Raw genomic sequence first — 19672 nt, 5'->3', positions numbered from 1 at the left:
TTATTATAAAATAATGAATATTCTAATAATTTAATAAGAAATATCTATGTTTTCAATCAAATAAAAATCCAGGTTTTAAAACGTCATAGTAAGATACAGTTATTTTCCTTCCTGCTTGTTCCAGACGTCCTTTAGTGACGTCATTTGTCACACGCCATTTTGTTTATGTTTTGTAAACATTGTGACTCAAGATCAGAAGAGCCACCATCATTTTATTTTGGGTAATAGTACTGGAAACACGGACTGTCATTATTGGAATTGTTGCCAGCATTTGTTCTAAATATTACTTAAGCAGACATGGGATGCTGTATTGGCACGGTAAGTTGTAACGAGTGATAGCAATTACTGGCTATCGAATGTGAAACCCAGTAAACTCAAGCAGCAGTTAATGTCCTGGATTTAAAACTGAAGCTGTTTATCGAACAAAATATTGATGAACATAATAGATTAGACGTATCTGCGCAAATGAGAGTATTTTGATGATTACGGACTTAATTGGATGTTTTCGATTGTTAACGTTTTCATGAAATAGATCGTAAATCAGTTTTACCGTAGTAATAGGATTTTTGCCTCTCTACATAATAGTGTTTTGCGCATTTCATTTTACATGCTCATACTCATCCTCAGATCACAGATTACCTTGAAATGTCAATGTGTGTGTGTGTGAGAGAGGTTCACAACATGTTCCTCTCATCCTAGATTGTCACCAACTGTTTTAATTAAGTAAATCACCATTCCTTGACCGACCTGTTCATCATAGGTTGTTAGCCAGTATACGTCAGATAAAGCAGAAGCTACAGTTGAAATATTCTGTTGCGATATAGTGTTTGTTGTTTTACTGAAAGGCAAACAAACAACAATAACAAAAAAAAAAAAAAAAAAAACCACTCATTTCTTTCAGACATAGCAAACAAACAAAAAAAAAAGAAAGAAAAACCGCTCTTATTCTTCATACATAACAGATCTACAAACGGGAGTGATTTGGGGAGGTGGGGGGGGGGGGGGCAATGGGGATTCGAGAAAGACAAACTTGTGCTTCATACAAGAACTTTATCCGTCAACGTCAATGGCACCTTATATTTAAAATACTCTGCTCGGATGTGATAAATCCGGTATTTAGCTAGTTAGTCTTGCATTGTTGAGTTCCTGCTTAGATAGTAAATGATATTACATTTTTAGTAAGTTTAGGGCTCTCACAATAAAAACATATCCAGTTCTCAGATTTCTGTTTTGTATTGGTTTTTTTTTCAAATGGAAAAAAAGTAATGAAACCATTTTTAAAGTAAAAACATCTTTGTCTTGTTTGATTAAATTTTTTTTAAGTGTTATTTATCTGTAATGATTTATTTTATTGCATAGATTAGTAAGTTGTGCTCATAGCATTATAAGCTGTAGTAAAGGAAAAAACATTTTAATAATAATAATAATATGTTTATTCAGGGCTTCTGCTAAGGCTAAATTCTTTGGGGTCCCAGGGACCCCTTCTTCAGATTTTTAAGGGGTCCCTGTTCTTCGCCCAAATTTGAATGGGACCTCATTGACGAAAATTGAAGGGGTCCTCCGAACTTTTAATGCGTACTGTACGCAATTTTTTGCGTAAGCAGAAGCCCTGGTTTATTTATATATCACTTTTCCTCACCATTAAAGGTGATCTCAAAGCGCTTTACTAAAAAGAAAAACACACAAACATAATAATAATAGATTCTGGTCTCAAAAACAATCACTGAAAAATAGCCAAATTCTAGCAGTAAGATCATCAGGTTAGTTTCACAATTACTGAGAAATGGCCAGATCCTGTTCAAGAATTTACAGACTGAAATGCTGAAGGCAACCATCAGCATGTTGGGGTAGTCATAGATTGTCATTTTCTGTTATCTGACAATTTATTTCAGACTATGATCGCTAAAAAACAAAAAAATTACATTTGCCTATACAATATATCCCCCTGTGGGACCCCGGGGTATGCTTGCCTAGCAAGCATTGCAAGAATAGGGTCCCTGCCATCCAGCCAGGCATGTCGTAAGAGGCGACTAAGGTGGACACCTCACCTAGAGGTAAAATAGGTTGTGGTAGGGCTAACAACCCCACCATGTAAAAAAAATCCTGTTACAGAAACTAAAACCAGAGAACTCGTCACAGATGGCGAAGGTAATGAAGCACACCAGGAGACTGGACTAATGACGGACGACAGCCAAACCCGAAAGGGAGCTGGCGCCCCGACAGCGGATTTACTGAAGCCGAGGCAGAAGTTGAGGGTGGGGTGCTGGAACGTCCAGACCTTGTACCAGACTGGCAGGATGCTCCAATTAGTCAAGGAGTTTGACAACTACAACTTGGACATCCTGGGAGTCAGTGAGGTCAGATGGACCGGCACGGGAAAGAGGAGACTAGCGTCAGGACATACCATCTTGTTCTCAGGAAGATCAGACGCTCAGCACTCTGAAGGAGTAGCTCTACTCCTCAACAAGAAAACGGAAAAGGCACTGCTGGAATGGAAGCCTTACGGACCCAGGCTTTTGAGAGCAAGATTCCATTCCAAGTACACCAAGCTGACAGTGCTAGCCTGCTATGCACCAACAAATGACTCTGAGACAGAAGACAAGGATGCTTTTTACGATCAGCTCCAGGCAGCCTCAGAAAGCGTTCCAGCCCACGACATGTTGCTCATCATCGGCGATCTCAATGCCAAGGTGGAAGTGACAACACCTGCAGGGAGCATGTCATGGGCAAACATGGAATCGGAAGCATCAATGACAACGGAGAGAGACTGGCAGACTTTTGTGAAGAAAACAACCTACTGATTGGTGGCACACTCTTCCCACACAAAGACATCCACAAGGCAACATGGACATCACCAGATGGGATCACAAAGAACCAGATAGACCATGTCATCATCAACCGAAAATGGAGGAGCTCACTTCAAGATGTTAGAGCCTACAGAGGAGCAGACATTGCCAGTGACCACACTCTTGTGATAGCCACAGTTTCTCTGAAGCTGCGTCGATCACGAGGAAAACAGGCACGTCAGCAGAGAGTGGACTCTGGCAAACTAAAAAATCCAGTCATAGAAAGGGCCTTTACTATGGAAGTAAAGAACAGGTTCCAGGCACTAGGAGACCAACAAGAGATGACCTTAGACGACTTCAATCGAGTCTTACAGGAATCAGGAGAGAAAATACTGGGCTTCCAACGGAAAAAGAAAGAACAGTGGATCAGAGAAGAGACATGGAAGAAGATAGAAGAGAGAAAGTCAGCCAAACAAAGAATCAACAGCACCAGATCTGAACGCCTGAAGGAACAACACAGACAAAGATATGCAAAACTGAACAAAGAGGTAAAGAGGATGACAAGAACTGACAAAAGATATCACATAGAGAAACTGGCAGATGAAGCAGAAAATGCAGCAAGTAAAAATGACCTGAAGACACTGTACAAGATAAACAAACAGCTAAACAACGGGTTTAAGAACAGTGATGTGCCAGTGAAAGACGTGAACGGTAATGTCGTCGAGGGAGAGGCAGGAAAACTACAGCGCTGGAGGAGCATTTTGAGTCAGTTCTGAACAGACCAGATCCCCCTCAGCTTGCAGACATCCAGCCAGCAGCTATAGACCTTGACATCTGCACAGACCCACAAGCCTGGAAGAAGTGACAGCAGCAGTCAAGACAATGAAGAGCGGCAAAGCACCAGGGGCAGATGGAATAACAGCAGAGATGTTGAAAGCAGACGTGAATGTGACAGCTCCCAAGCTGACTGAAATCTTCAGGCAAATTTGGGAATCAGGGCAGGTCCCTGTTGCGTGGAAGACAGGGCTCATCTTCAAGTTACCCAAGAAAGGAGATCTTGGAGACTGCAATAATTGGAGGGGCATAACACTTCTTTCCCTCACCAGCAAGGTCTTCAGCAAGATTGTTTTGTCAAGACTGACGGCAACTCTTGAGAAAGACCTCCGACCACAGCAAGCAGGATTTCGCCCTGGGCGATCCTGCTCCGAACACATCTTCATTCTGCGACAGATTCTGGAGCAGAGCAACGAATGGAACACACCGCTGTACATCAATTTCATCGACCTGGAGAAGGCTTTTGACAGCATCCACCGCGAGTCCTTATGGAAGATCCTGAGGCATTACGGAGTCCCTGCAAAACTTGTTCAGGTCATTGCAATGCTGTACAGCGATTTCAAATCCCAGGTTGTCTGTGACACGGAGCTCACAGACCCCTTCAACGTCAGTACCGGGGTGAAGCAGGGCTGCATTCTGTCGCCGTTCCTCTTCATCCTGGCCATGGACTGGATCATGAAGACTTCCACCGACAGCGAGAGGAGAGGGCTCAGATGGACCATGACTATGACAGCAACAACAGCACTGGAAGACTTGGACTTTGCCGATGACATTGCCCTGCTGTCACACCGCCACCAAGACATGCAGGAAAAAACAAAGGCCTTCTCAGAAACAGCTGGAAACCTTGGCTTGAAGGTCAGCACAAAAAAGACTAACAGTATGAGAGTGAACGCCAGAGTCCAAGACAGCATCAAACTAAATGGAGAAGAGATTGAGGAAGTTGACAGTTTCACCTATCTTGGGTCCAAAATGTCAAACACTGGGGATGCGGAGGTGGAGATTCGAGCCCGACTGGCGAAAGCCAGTCAGGCCTTTGCCTCACTCAGGAGCACATGGAAGGCAAAAAACATCAGCCAGAAGATCAAGCTGAGAATCTTCAAGTCAAATGTGATCAGCACCCTCCTTTACGGATCAGAATCTTGGAAGATGACCAAAACCATCAGTAACAAGCTTGACGTCTTCCAAAACAGATGCCTCAGGCGCATACTTAACATCTTTTGGCCAAACACCATCACCAACGAAGAACTCCACCGAAGAAGTGAAACCGAGTCCATCACCACGCAGGTTCAACGAAGGCGTTGGCGATGGATTGGACATGTGCTCCGCCAGCAGACAGCAGACCTTTCCAGAGTCGCCCTACGATGGACTCCAGACGGCCGAAGAAAACGAGGCCGCCCAAAGGAAACTTGGAGAAGAACAGTGGAAAGGGAGATGAAAGGAAAGGGCTGGACATGGGGTCACCTAGAGCGGGTTTCAGCCGATCGACATCGGTGGCGGACTCTGGTTGAGGCCTTATGTGCAACCTGATGCACAAAGAGGAATAGATAGATAGATACAATATATCATTATATTATATATAAGATTTAATAATTACATTTGCTTTTGCTGAGGCTATGCTAGATGCTGTATGTTAAATGATGGTAGCACCTTGAAAGCTACCATTTTAAAGTAAAATTTTTCCAAGTTATATCCAACATGCATTGTACAGTGTCACTCACCACTAGCCTGTGTTGTACATCATCACTCACTGCTAGCGTGTGGTGTGTAGGATCAATCACCACTAATATATGTTGTGCAGGCTCTTTATCACCAAGGTTTCCTTCCCTTCCTCTTTACTGATGCAAGGTGCTCTTCAATCAGTGCATCTGCAACTTTGTACAAGAATGATAATTGTCATGTGTAACAAAGGCTACCCACAGGGATTTCATTCTGTTTGGCTCCACTTGCCGATACAGAATATTCACTGACTGCCTCCCACACTCAATCACTCACCACTAGCATGTGTTGTACAGCATCTCACCACTGGCATGTTTTATCTTTTATATCATCATTCTTCACTAGCATTCACTGTTCAGCATCACTCACCACTAGCATATGGTCATAGCATGTGTTGTTTACTATTAGTCACCATTATGATGTGTTGTACCACATGACTCGATCACCACTAGCATGCAGTGTACAGCATTACTCACCACTTGCTTGTAAGAGGCCTTCAAGTTCAAGTGTTTCTCACTGTTGTCCAGGCATTTGTTTCGTCATAAAGTTTTGATGTTGCAGCTGGCCTGCTGTTGTGGCAGTGCAGCATGCAGCTTGTGCTGTGCAGCCTGTCCATCATGCAAGAACTCCACTGCAGCGCGCATTGGTTACTCTCTGATGCTACTGATTGGAACTATTGTTGCTGCCATCATGCTGGTTCCAGACATTCGAGAGCAGCTCGACAAGGTAGTTATTCATTGCATATTTTGAAATGTGCAGAAAGTGACCAACTCATTTTATCTCAGAATGGTTTCCTAGTGAATTAATACATTAGAATTTTTCTTGAATTTCAGACTGGTTTAAACAGGCACAATTCTTGAGTTAAAAAAGAAAATAAAATTCCCGCAGCCCCTGTCATCCAAAAATGCTTGGAAAATGTAAACAACTGCAAATATGTAATATGCAACTGCAAAATGAAAAGCTTTTAGACTTTTAAAGTCTTTTTAATGGTTAAAATGTTGTAAGTAGTGTGATACAACATTTTAACCATTAAAAAGACTTTAAAAGTGATAACATTCACATAAACAGTAGATGATGTTTGTAATTCCTATTGCTAGTAACATCTATTGTGTTGGTACAGTATGGTCACTATGGGATCAGTTCGACTTTGGTGGGTGATAGATATGACTTGAGTGATAGGGTTTGGGTAACAATGACCACTGACCCAATGAACTAGCAGTCTCTTTTAAAATGTACTTATTTTAGGTGATTTCTGCAGAAAATAGTAAAAAAGGATAAATAGTAAGCCAGAACCAGTTTATTTTCATATATACTTAATTTTTTCCAATATGTTATTTCAGCAAAAAGTCGAAATAGTGCACAAACTGTAAGTTAAGTTAGGGAGGTAGTTGTAATAAAGTGAAATATGTCTGTGAAAAATGTTTGGGCTGTAACTAAGAGTGGGGTCATGATATGGAAAGTCTTAATAAGGAGGTTTTACTGTAGTAATGCTTTGAAGTAAGAAATTGTTGAACACTATTTTATGTATGCAGATACCAGGGCTGTGCAAAAACTTCATCAATGTTGACATCGATCTTCCTCAAAACTCTCTGCTGAAAGCTCAGCAATGTGACAATGTGGTAGGCTTTTTGGCCGTATACAGAGTCTGTTTTGCTATGGCGGCTTTCTTTGTGCTCTTTGCTCTCATCATGATTAAGGTCAACTCCTCAAAAGATCCGAGATCAAAGATACAAAATGGGTGAGTTTTAGTAGGATCATAAATAATATCATAAAGATAAGTGATGTTTGCTTGTGGCAGACAGCAACTTCAACATAATAAAACCCGCACTGTTTAGTCACCAGATTTGGCAGGAAAATTCTTTTTAGTGCTAGTTCAGTCATAGGTTACATTTATTAGATTACATTTACCCAGAGCATGTTTATTATATTTATTTTCTCCATTCAAAGATGCTACCAAGGCTGTGTTTATAATATGCAGGGGAAATATGGACACTGTTATAATTTGAATGGTACCAATGATAGAGAGAGAGAGGGGGAAAAGAAGGGAGGAAAAAGGTGAAGGGGAGAGAGAGAGCAAGTCACTGGTTGCTGCACTCAAAAAGGCTTGTTTCCATGGCTGTTGTATAGAGCAGTCAACATTGTGAGTTGAAATCAATGTTTCCTGATGCTGCTGCATGAATAAGCTTGACTTAAATGATCGATATGAAGTTCACAGTACAACTGCAGGTGTAAAAGTTAGGAACAGAAATCAGCCCAGGAAAAGTTGGATAGTGGTTAATATAATGCTGCATCATGAATGCTTCCATCTTATGTATGGATATGTGTCTTTGCCTTATTACACTTTTTTGAAAAGTATAAATACTGTGTATATATAATGTACATTTGTATTTGCAGTAAGTAGTCACATAAATCGTGGGAGGGAGGAATTGGTGTTTTATGCCGAGCTAGTAAGTAAATCTATATCACGGCAAGTCAGCCAGCCCTGTAAACAGATGCCACATGCAGAGAAAGAATAGTGTGCCCAAGATGAGAGCTGAAACCAGGACAGTAAATCGTTGCTGTATTGGTGACAGGTGCTAACCATAGGACCTCTGGACCACCCACATATAAATCAGGAATTCTCTATTCTGCTTGGTTGTATCAAAATCGTGTCAAATCTATGAACACTATAACTTTCTTTGTGAATAAAAATGTTACATGGCATTCTGGTTGCATTGCAGTTTCTGGGCAATCAAGGCTCTTATTATGATTGCCTTATGTGTGGGTGCATTCTTCATCCCTCGTGGCTCCTTTGGCCAGGGTAAGAGGTACTTTTAAACTGAATATTGCGTTCTTGCATGCACGCACACACATCTTGCCTAGTCTTGATAGTTCTATGTGAGTACAGGTAGTCCTCGACTTACGACGGGGATCCGTTCTTAACGCTTCGTCGTAAACCGAATTTCGACGTAAGTCGGATCATACGTTCATACAGTACTGTACCATAATAACAGTACTGCAAACACTTAGCCTATCCAAACACCTATCCTAACACAGTAATCTACATAATTATCAATAAACATAAGTACAGTAAAATATTGTAGTACAGTACGTTTAATAATGAAATATTTTTCTGTAAGTGCTGTAACAGTAATAAACAGTGTTAGGTTAGGCAGACGTTTCCAAAACAAGCCTGTTTCATCCATGTTGAACACTTGTTGAGCACAGTAACCGCCCTCCTCAATTATCTTAGCCAATGCATTAGTAAACTCAGTTGCTGCTTTCTCATCAGCACTATCAGCTTCACCTTGCACTTTAATGTTATGGAAGTTGGCACGATCCTTAAACCTCATAAACCAACCCCTACTCGCCACAAATTCTTCACTTTCACTTCCTTCTCCCTTTTCTCTTTTCAACGCCTCAAACAGTCGCCTAGCCTTCTCCTGAATAACCATAAAACTCACAGGGATACGGCGTTGATTTTGGTCTTCCAACCAAAGCGCCAATAATCTTTCCATCTCAATAATAAGCCCACTATAAGTTGTTTTGTTATCACTGTCGCTGTAAGTGGGAATGAGTGTCGTAACCACGAAACGACGTAACTCGAGACCGTCGTAACCCGAGGACTACCTGTATTGTAAACAAAAGTAAATGCTAGTTTTTAAGTGTTTGTAAGAGAATATGGGCACTTGTCCTCTTGTTTTAGTTTCTTTTAGTGTTCTCTTTAATTTATTGTGTATCATTGCAGCTTGGATGGTGATAGGACTTATTGGAGCTTTCATCTTCATCTTCATTCAGCTGATCCTTCTTATAGACTTTGCCCATGGATGGGCAGAAAACTGGGTTGGACAGTATGAAGAAACTGGCTCCAAGACTTACTATGTTGGTCAGTATTGTTGCCTTTACACAATGTAGGATCTCAAGAATTGTCTAGTTGGCATCACCATATTATTTCATAAGAAATATTAGGATTATTGCTAAAATTATAATGCCTTGCAACATTTTATTATGAAAAAAGGGGATCCTATGCTTTGCTGTTTTTAAATGTTTGTAAGAGAATATGGGAAAACATAACATGAGCACTAGTCCTTCAAGTACACTCTTAAACAGAGATTAATTTATGTAGGTCATCTGATATGTGTGGGTTTTTGTTGTTGTTTTTTTTGGTTTGTTTTGTTTTTGGTTTGTTTTAACACCGGATGTTTGGTTTTTAATGGAGGGAAATTGATTATTTTGCTGAAAGAGGTAATGGTGTGAAGTGGGTGGAATATAGAAAAAAAATCATAAACATTTACTTCATTTCAGGCCTTCTGTTCTTCACAATTGTCTTCTACGTTGTCTCCATTACTGCAGTTGTGCTGTTCTACGTGTTCTATGCTAATGTAAGTGATTTGCATCATCATCTCAAAGTCATTTATAATCCAATTCATAATTGACTTTCAACCAAAGAAACTAGACTAGGTATATTTTTATGGAGGAAAAGGGGGAGAAAATTGTGGGCAGTGTGCACACTTGATTTCACACATTGGTACAGACAGAAAGTGCATAATTGTTGTACATTTTGTAAAGATGTCTAGTTTCAGTATTCTGGGATAATACCATTTTATTTGGCTTGTTTTTTTCCCAGTGCCTAATAAACTCATTTTCTTTTAATAGCAATGTTTATTTGTTCAGGGTGGATCCTGTGGCCTGCACAAATTCTTTGTTTCCTTCAACCTGATATTGTGTGTTGGTTTTAGCTTGCTGTCCATTTTACCAAAGATTCAGGAGGGTAAGTGTCACAAGGAAACATGAAATAGGCAATAGGCCGGTGTCATCTAATCTAACATTAGAGAGAGGAAGAAGCATGGAGGCAGGTTAAGAAGATTGATGGTAAACAATTAAAACACAGCATAATTGGGACTGATTGCACTGTGTTGATTTGGGGGAAAGAAGGGGACCAGTAGGGCATGTAGACCAATTAATCTCACAAGGAATTAAAATTAGTGGGGAAGAAGGTCTGTCGTCAGTAGAATTCTTACCAAGCCAACACCCAAGCTAGAAGGGATATCCACATAGCAAAATATTGCAAAAAGCAAAAAAAAAAATCGCAAAATTTTGTTCTGACTTGGCAAAAGGGTATTTGCAGATACCCATCAAAAAGAAAGACTTGTCGTATGCATCCATTGGCCTTTGGAATACTTGTATTTAATACTTGTATGTCTTATAATTTTTATTTTCTCTGTAAACATTTGGCAGAAGTTGTTATAAGCAAATTTCCTGACTTTGCTAAAAACTAGATATTGTCGTTTGAATTTTGGGGGTTGCTCAATGGGAACATGTCCCAACTAAGGGTTTTTGCTTATACAGCCTTTGTTAATTCAAATATCCATTGCAGCCCAACCTCGCTCCGGACTTCTCCAGGCCAGTGTGATCACAGCCTATGTCATGTATCTGACCTGGTCAGCAATGACAAATAACCCAGGTAACACCAACCTGTGCTTAGGCGTAATGTTTATGTTGGTTATTTAACAAATGTGACATCAAATTAGGTTTGAATGTTTTTAAATGTTTTTTATTTACTTGTTTCCCCTACTCCCCCAGTTGCAACAAGAATATCATTTAAAAATAATTTTTTTTTCTGTTGTTAAAGAGAAAAGCAAGGGAAATAATAAATTGCACTTAAGTGAAAGATAACATTCTGAGTCATGTCCAGTAAATTTGCAAATGAATCATTGGCTTACGCTACAGTCACTTTTAAAACATAGTTTCAGATCAAGTCACGAAGGCCACCATGTCTGCATACACTTTTGCAAAGAAAACAGACTCTTAAGTGCAATATAGATACTGAGCAAGAGAAGTGTCAGGCAGTGCTGGAATATTGTTAGCAGTTTTGTGGTAGACACATTTGACAAGAAAACTTTATAACACAACATCTGTATCTACATGAACTGCATCAGAGAAGAGTTTTAGATGGAGCTATAAGTAAACAATCATTTTTACATGCCTAAAATTTGAGTAGAAATGATTTAGGTTTTCAGTTTTCATCATTTAAGCCCAACTTGTTTTTTGACTTGATTTTTCCTTTAAGCCAGGTACGGTAAAGTGTATCCCTTAACCTTTTTTAGGTCATTGGGGAGTAAGGTGTTAGAAGCCATTTTTCTTGGGGTCATCTTTATGTGAGGGTGGTGTCCATCCCCCCTCCCCATCTGCTTTACCTTACCCAATCCTTTATCCTCTATCCATTCCTGACAGTTGAGTTTACTGGGAAAAGTTTATTGCACTCTATGGGTATGCTTCTCAGTTCGGATGTCAGTGTTCTTTCTGACAACTAGGCTAGCCATTTCACCTTTGTATCTTATTGTATCTAGAAGAGTAGGCAAATTGATTTCAGAGAGATCTAAGATATTTCTTTTGTGGTATTTGGGGGCAGAGTTGTGTGTATTTATCGGTAGGAAATATTTGTGCTATGTATTCAGTTGTACAGCATGCTTTTTTGTGCAATCAACAGATAAAACCTGCAATCCCTCCTTGAATCAAATCACTAATCCTGACTACAATAGCACTTCCTCACGTGTTGATACTGGAGATTTCACAAAGACACAGTTTGATGCACAGAGCATTATAGCTCTTATTATCTGGCTGTTTGCTGTACTTTATGCCAGGTAAGAAATGGACTTATTTATAAGATATTTTTTAATATGAAAATTTACATTTTTGCTGCTGGGTGGATATTTTTTTAAACATTGGCTTTCCTGGCCCCATTTTCATTTGTATCCCCTTTAAAGTATCAATATGTCCATCAGTTTTATAAACAGTTTGTGGTATTTGAGCAAAGTTATAGGATAAGATTTATGTTCTGTTTTAGCATCCGTACATCCAGCAACAGCCAGGTGGGAAAGCTGACCTTGTCTGAAAAAACAATTCTGCAGACTGACACAGGTAATCAGTTTGCTGTTCATTAAAGGATGTGAAGGAATTAGTTTAACATCATTGTTTTTATATCGGTAGTTAAAAGTATCATGTATTTGTCTTCAGAAGACCATTTGTCAGGGTATTTCTTTAGAATGATGTAAACTTGAATTTGTGCAAATCAAAATAATATACAGTTTCTAAGGACCGGAAGCCTAGCCATTGTTGGATGCAACCTGGCATAGAAAGGTCTTGTATAAGTTCAAGAATATTTTCCATTTTTAAAATTGTATGTTGATGTTGACAATGCCCTAAATATTAATTTTTATTTTCCCTTACTAAATGATGAGGAATTGTAACATATAAATTACTCTCTGTTGTTTCTGATTCCTAAGGAAGTGTTGTGCATATATTTTTGGAATAGAGTTGTAGCCTTCAGTGAAAAAGATGTCAGGAGCATCATTACTTGTTTTACATGCTGTATTCTATCTCTTTTTATGTGATTCAACGATCTAGAGAATGTGTGCAGAGTACTCAGCACCTCGTGCGTGCGCGTTTGTGTGTATGTGTGATGTAAGCATGTAACCCATATCACATTTCATTCACCCTGCAGGATTTGTTTATCTTTAAAGAACTGCTGTTTATTTCTTTCTAAGAAATTCCATTGGCAATAAAAGATTTGTCATCGTTATTTCTGAAATGTGACAAACTTCTTTTTTATGTGATTGTAGTTTCTTCTAGTGTAAGTTGATAAATAAAGAAATGGAGATATTGTTTTGGGTAGTAGATAATATAAAAAAATGTTTGTGTGTATTTATTCATAAATATAAAGCTGAGGTTTTGAACTATTTTTAGTCAGTCAAGCCTATTGACTTTTTTGGGGGGGTGGGGGGAAGAGAGTGACATAGAAAGACTAGGATATACTGTAACTAAAAAGCCAGCTTGCATATGATTTCCATTACATGTTATGGGGGCTTATGTTGCATGTTAGAACATAAAGCTTTTGTGTAAAATTGCAATTTTAAAAGATAATATTTGTCTTGTGTGAGCTTTGATACAGTGATTGGAGTAGGTATTATATGTTTCCCTGTGCTTCTGTTCAACAGTTGCCTGCAGTAGGTAGCACACATTTCCAGAGACTCTCTTTTTCAAACAAATGCACAAGGCAGTTCTTATCTGCATGTGTCCAGCATTCATTTTCTGCATGTGGCATGTTGCATTTCATTTTGCTTGTGATTACAGTTGTGGACTTTTATAGCAGACAGTCTGGAATAAGGTTCTCTTTTACCATTTTCAGACTTATTCTGCAGAGTGAAGGTCTTAAATATAGCAGCAGTCTCAATAATATCCAGAAAAATAAACAACTTTTAAAGGGGTTTTAAACATTTAAGTTTTTCTTACGTCCACTATTTCTGTTAGATATTCAGATGCTTGTCATGAAGTGATTGCTACATAAGCATCAGACGTACTTCACAAAAATGTCAGATTTTCAGCTGAGAAAGATCTTATGACTATTGCATCATATGCGTGATAAATCATTGAAGTGAATGGAGATAAAGAGAATTTTTAATAACTCAGCTAAAAGTAACATTTTTCAAAATTTAAAAGAAAGGACTGCTCCTGTCACTTTTTAATATTTAGAAACTATGTTAAAGAGAAACACATAAAGTTCTGATATAGCTTTTCCATTTTCTTTACATCACTTTAAATGCTGGTTGAGAAATATTCAACTTTCCTCAAATTGTCTATTCTAATCTGTAGGTGTGGTTGGATAAGTCATTAGAGGGCAGTAGTGATAGTTTTGTTGTTTGTATACAGGGAATAAATACCAGAGTGGTAAGTTTCTAGTGTGGTTTAAAAGTACAATATCTACAGTGCTTGGGAAGTGTACTAAACATATAGCTTTTTGATTAACATAGTGACATCAGTATTGAAGTACTGATCTGTCATTTCCTTTCTTTTTCTTACTGTCTCACTGCGTGTTTAGCAACATAAGGAGAAGATGTGATTCAAGTTATATATATAAGATACTATAAATGTAGATTATGATAACTGCTATAGTAAAATAATAATATCTCATTTGTAGTGCCTTTTGTAGCATTTGTAATTCCAATAGGTAAGCTCAGTGTTTTACAACTTGAAGATATCCACACAAAAAAGTAAGAGGTAGTGGCATAGATCAGCGGGTCATAGGTCATAAGACATTCATCAGCAGAACATATACAGAATGTATTGAGCTCGTGGTATTGGTAACTGTACAATAAAAGGAGGCCAAAGCTTTTGAAGAAATTTTGATTTGGTATGTGATACAATAAATAACATTTGATAGAGTATAATTTGAGAGAGGTGTGAATTGGAACGTGAGAAATTAGTGTGAATAATCAACAATTTGAGAGAAATGATGGCGTAGACTTGCTACTTCCTATCCACAACCTCCAGACAAAAAAAGAAGTAGAAACTTTTAAATTGAAGAGCATAATCATGATGTTTTGTTTGCTTCATTATCAACCACTGTGGTATCACCATGTGTAAAGTTGCAATTTCATCAGTCTCAGAGGGGTAGTCTACTTTATTGAAAATAATTTGTTTCCCATCACTCAATTTTTTTTTTAGGAAAAGGAAGTGAGAAATTCTGCTTAGAACTTTCCTAAAAACTGACAGTAGTGTCACTAACAAAATATTTTTATAATTTTAATTGCTGTATTTTTTTTTTTTTTGAAAAGCTATAGGAGACTAACCGAAGCTTTTTTTCTATTTTCATGGTGACAGGGGCTGTACCATATGGTTAGTATATTACTAATATCAGTATTTGAGAAAGAGCTTTGTCCTCGATTTCTGTGACTATTTTTAGTTTCAGTTTTGCACATAGAGAAAGTCATTTGCTGCAGTAATTTGAGGATGTGGCAGTATGAATAGATTGCTGTTATAACAAGCTTATCCTCATGAGTGGAAAGTGCTTAAAAACGTGTGTGCATCTGTATGAATTTGGGAAGAAAATTTATCTAAGATATATATGTGCAGTTATTTTAATTCGCTGCAGAAGACATCAAAAAAAGTAATTGACACTTGTGTCAAATTCATAAATTTGAAATAGTCACTTGAGCTAATATTTACATGCAGTATAAATTAGTGTAAAAAAGATCCACATTGATTCTTTGAAGGGAGAGGGGGGTTTAAAGATAATGCAAGTGTAGAATAAACTAACTGTCAAAACGGCCTTATATATGAAAGATAATCAGAACAGGAAATTATGTTTTAAGAGTTTTTGTAGGGGGAAGGGAGTACACATAGAAATAATTTGTTACAGACATTTTATATTTATAATTTTAAAACATGTTTTTGGCATATTTTAACCCGTTGACCATTTTTTCAGATTTCTTTGTTCCAAATGTTTGCAATTTTGTGTAACACTGTGTTCAGGATTGTGTAAAGATCAGCTGTATTAACATCAGCTAACCATTTAATAAATGTTTGTGCATAAACTTTGCACACATATGGATTAACAAAGTTTTGGGACACATGGTACCTTTTTTTTAATGTTATGAAATGGAGCATAAATAAGCTTCTAGTTTGCATGCTAAGAAAGAATGTGTTTTTAAAATCTCTTGCAGATTGGCAATGGTGCCATATACTCTATTTTAATTAATGTCCATGCTAGTAAGATAGAAGGATATAAAATGTCACTGATAAAAATGTCTGGTTTAAAAATAAGCTTGTACTCTCCTTTTATCCTTCCTTTAAAGATACCATTTCTTATATATCTTGTCTCTTTTTTTTCTTTCTTTCCTATTTTTCTCTTCTCCAACTATCTATCCTGTCTGTTGAAAGAATAGTTAGGACAATGGTGATTATCTAATCTGCCAGATTTCTAGAAATTTTTTTTTTTCAGTCCATCATGTTCAGAATCATTTTTTTCCTTAAATTTACTGTGACCAAGTTTCATAATTCAAACAATTTTTGTTTTAACTCATTGACTTTACAATCCAGATATGGATAAAATAACAGTTTTGTAATTGGATTGTTTTAACAGGGTGTTGTCTTTCCTACAAATTTTTGGCAGCTTTTATGTTAACCCCATTTTATCAATATAAGAATCATAATAATGACCTTTATTTTAAATAAAGAAAAATAGAAAATCTTGTTTGTGGTGAACAGGTAGCACTGGCAGTGAGGATGAAGAAAAAGGACGGCAGAAGGTGTGGGACAACGAGGAGGAAGGAGTGGCTTACAGTTACTCCTTCTTTCACTTTATGCTATGCCTGGCCTCACTCTATGTCATGATGACTCTCACCAACTGGTTCAGGTATTCTGGTCTCTTGTTCTACTCATGTATATCATTAATCTCTATGCCACATGGCGTTAAAAGTCTTCGATTACCAGGCATCACTGCCAACTAATTTATGTGTTGATTTATTGATGATTCATGTTTTGAGGCATATAGATTGTACAAGCTTTAACCTGTGAACACATTTGCCTCATGTATGTGTGAAGTCCTGTCCAGAGAAGGGAATGGTAAGGGAGAATTGAGGAAATGAGGCTTAACATTTGACATAAAGTGAGGTGGCCATTTGTGCAGATAGTGCTGAATTTTGTATTGACAGAACTCACTTTTATGCTTCATTTCAGCCCAAGCTCTGATTTTAGAACCCTCAATGCCAACATGGCATCAGTGTGGGTCAAAATGGCATCCTCCTGGCTTTGTGTGATCCTGTATGTGTGGACACTCGCTGCTCCCATCATCCTGCCTGGCCGTGACTTCAATTAGCATATTTTGGCTTGTCAGACCTGGGAGCTGCTGCACTCTGCAACAGATTTTCAGATTGAGCAAATTCAACAACTTTTCATGTTCTACTCTTTCTTGCTGTGCGCAGGCACTTCTGCAGATAAATTACTTCTCCATGAAAGACAATGAGTAGCCGATCATAGTGTAATTATCCTGCTAAGCTTGATGTTGTAATTCCTTCTAATAACTTTCTGATGATGTGTCAGACAAATAATAGCTGATTCAAATTGTAATAACCAGCCACCAATGGTAATATTATTTATACATCATTTGTGCAAAGTTCCACTTCTTTCCATCAAGGCATTGACTGTCACTCAGTTCTATGAAGGACTGTTACTTGGAGCAAGTGCTTGCAAGTGTGCAGTCTACCACTGTAAGATTTGTTGAAACTGTAGTTTTCGGCTAACAACAATTGATGCTAACACTCTGTTTAGTTGCCATGAAAACCTATCTATGAAATCATCAGCCATCTTTCTTGTGGCTGGCTTTGCTCTATGTGTTGTTGTCAAGTTTTGTGCTCAGATCTGTCGATAATTAAATTTTAAACTGTATGGATTTTCCTGAGCTGAGTGACAGTCTTCTGCAACAAGAGCCACTCTGACAAACTCAGAGAAGTGAGTCGCAGATGCACATACTTGTTAGAGTAAGAAGATGCTGTCATATAGCATTATAGCAACACGTTTCTGCTCATGCACGACCTTAATTTGTCACACTGACACAAATGCTTTTGTGTGGATAAATGTAAATATTTACATATCTCTTCCATTGGTTTAGATTTCTCAAGAATATGTCAAACATCAAACTGTGAAAAATTGTCTGATGACAGTGTTTAAGAAAGAATACTGCGTCATATAAACCCACAAAAGAAAAGAGACTATGTCATGTTTATGAGTTCTACACAGACATCAGTGCTTTCATCTTTGTCATTGTCTTTGCTTCTCTTCAGTGTAGTGCATAAGCAAGCTGTATAAATTTTTGGCTCAATAAATTCCTGTGTACAACTTGCAGAAACATGCTTTCTTTAGTTTGATGCAAACACATATGAAGTTACACAGAACATTGTGTGCCAGACTGATCTTTCAGTTTTCTTTCCCTTTTAAAAAGCTGCTCTTTTGAAGATGAGAAATTTCTTTCCTGAAAAATTTCTTGTAAGTCATAATTTTAAATGCATTATCCCCCCTCAAATTTTATCAGCGTAGTTGACTTGCATATAATGCCAGACAGATTCTTCTGTAAAACTTGCATGTTTATGGTTATATGAACGTTTGTTTGTACGGCAAGTTGGCGAATATTAGCTCAAATGGCTAGTCACCAAAACTGGACAGACTGGAGCAAGAGCTTAAAATTTGTCAAAACTTAATTACTCTGTACAATGAACTGTGTCAGCTTCTGTATTTTCAATGCTGTTTGAAATGTAAGAAAGGTACATCACTGTGTGAGCTGAAGCACACAAATTTTCACATATGTACACAAAAACAAGAAAAAAAAATCAAAATTTTACCACTTTCAAAGTGTTGGACAGTTTTTGTCTGTACTTATCAGTTTCTCCTCCATTTCTGTTTTTGGCATGCAGGGAATAGATTAATGACTGTGCTTATTGTAATATATGTGCAGTAGCTTGACATTTGGTCTCAGGAGAGTACAAATTTCCCATGGGAGTTCTTGAAGATGAATATCTCCAAATAAGAAATATTTCAAGTAGAAGTAGATATTGTCTTCATTTTAATATGAAGGATTCACCTTGCATGTTGGGGAGGAGTGTGGGGGAAGAGGGTTAAAGAGAAATAATAACAGGAAAAATAAATGTCTAATGTAATTTAGAAAAAGGCATGTTTTTATATTGTCACTTTGTTTCCCAATAAAATGTTTGGAAATCAAAACTGTCTTCAGCATTGAAGTGACATGCAAACATCATGGCTAACTATTAGGTAGTGTGTTATTTGTTTTATTGTTTTTCTCAGTAACCTGGGGAAAATAATGGGAGAAGGAAGTGGATGCATCAGACTCTTGAAAAGACTGAAAAACTAACCAGCAACAACAAAATTTCAGGAAGGTGGTCCAGTGTGGCTGGGCTGATGACAAGAGACTTCACTAATGGTGGGGATGGGGAATAGTCCTCCCGTCTTTGTTAATAATTTATAATGACCAGTCTTTGTTAATAATTTATAATGACCATTGTATGGTTGGTTTGATTTTTAAAAGCAAAGTATTCCTATGTATACAAGCTTTCCTTTAAACTGTTACACATTCTGATTGAACTACTATAACATGATAAATATGTCCATGTTCATGTATGCAAGGTGCATTTAATACCTACCATGAGAAAGTGCGTTCTTATGTTCCTGTATGTAAAGGGCTTTGAGCCTGGGTTTGGTGCAGGAGATAAAGCACTAAATAAATGTGCACAATAACTGTACCACCTTTGCATCTGCTGCTTAGACAGATCATGTGACTATGTGACTGCTTTGTTGGGATAGACGTTTTACACCAGCAGAAATTAATATAAGGCTTTGGCACAGCACAACATGTCATATTCATGTAAAGAAATGGTGCCCAAATCGAGATCTGAACCCAGCACAGTCGGTCTTCACTATATGTAGGTGACGAGCACTTGATCCTTGTGCCACTATAGACCACCCAACTGTGTTTTGGGTGAGCGCCCAGGTCAGCAGTTAATGTACAG

General features: G+C 37.9%; 1 protein-coding gene across 5 annotated transcripts; it reads left to right on the top strand.

Annotated features, from left to right (window-relative positions):
- Nucleotides 1-129: 129 nt before the first annotated feature.
- Nucleotides 130-18869, top strand: LOC112563056 (probable serine incorporator). Of its 5 annotated transcripts, XM_025236760.1 has the most exons (14): nt 130-318; nt 5898-6062; nt 6869-7074; nt 8057-8136; nt 9064-9201; nt 9621-9697; nt 9990-10086; nt 10693-10779; nt 11806-11959; nt 12163-12236; nt 14025-14042; nt 14976-14990; nt 16362-16509; nt 16833-18869. In XM_025236760.1, exons 1-14 carry the CDS (start codon nt 298-300, stop codon nt 16969-16971), a joined length of 1419 nt encoding a protein of 472 aa, XP_025092545.1. In that variant the 5' UTR covers nt 130-297; the 3' UTR covers nt 16972-18869. The 5 variants fall into 5 exon arrangements, with proteins under 5 accessions (XP_025092545.1, XP_025092547.1, XP_025092546.1 ...); XM_025236762.1 differs by lacking the exon at nt 14025-14042; XM_025236761.1 differs by lacking the exon at nt 14976-14990.
- The last annotated feature ends 803 nt before the right edge of the window (nt 18870-19672 follow it).

The sequence above is a fragment of the Pomacea canaliculata genome, linkage group LG4 (assembly GCF_003073045.1).
Source record: "Pomacea canaliculata isolate SZHN2017 linkage group LG4, ASM307304v1, whole genome shotgun sequence".
NCBI lineage: Eukaryota > Metazoa > Mollusca > Gastropoda > Architaenioglossa > Ampullariidae > Pomacea > Pomacea canaliculata.
This window is presented reverse-complemented; position numbering and strand designations above follow the sequence as displayed.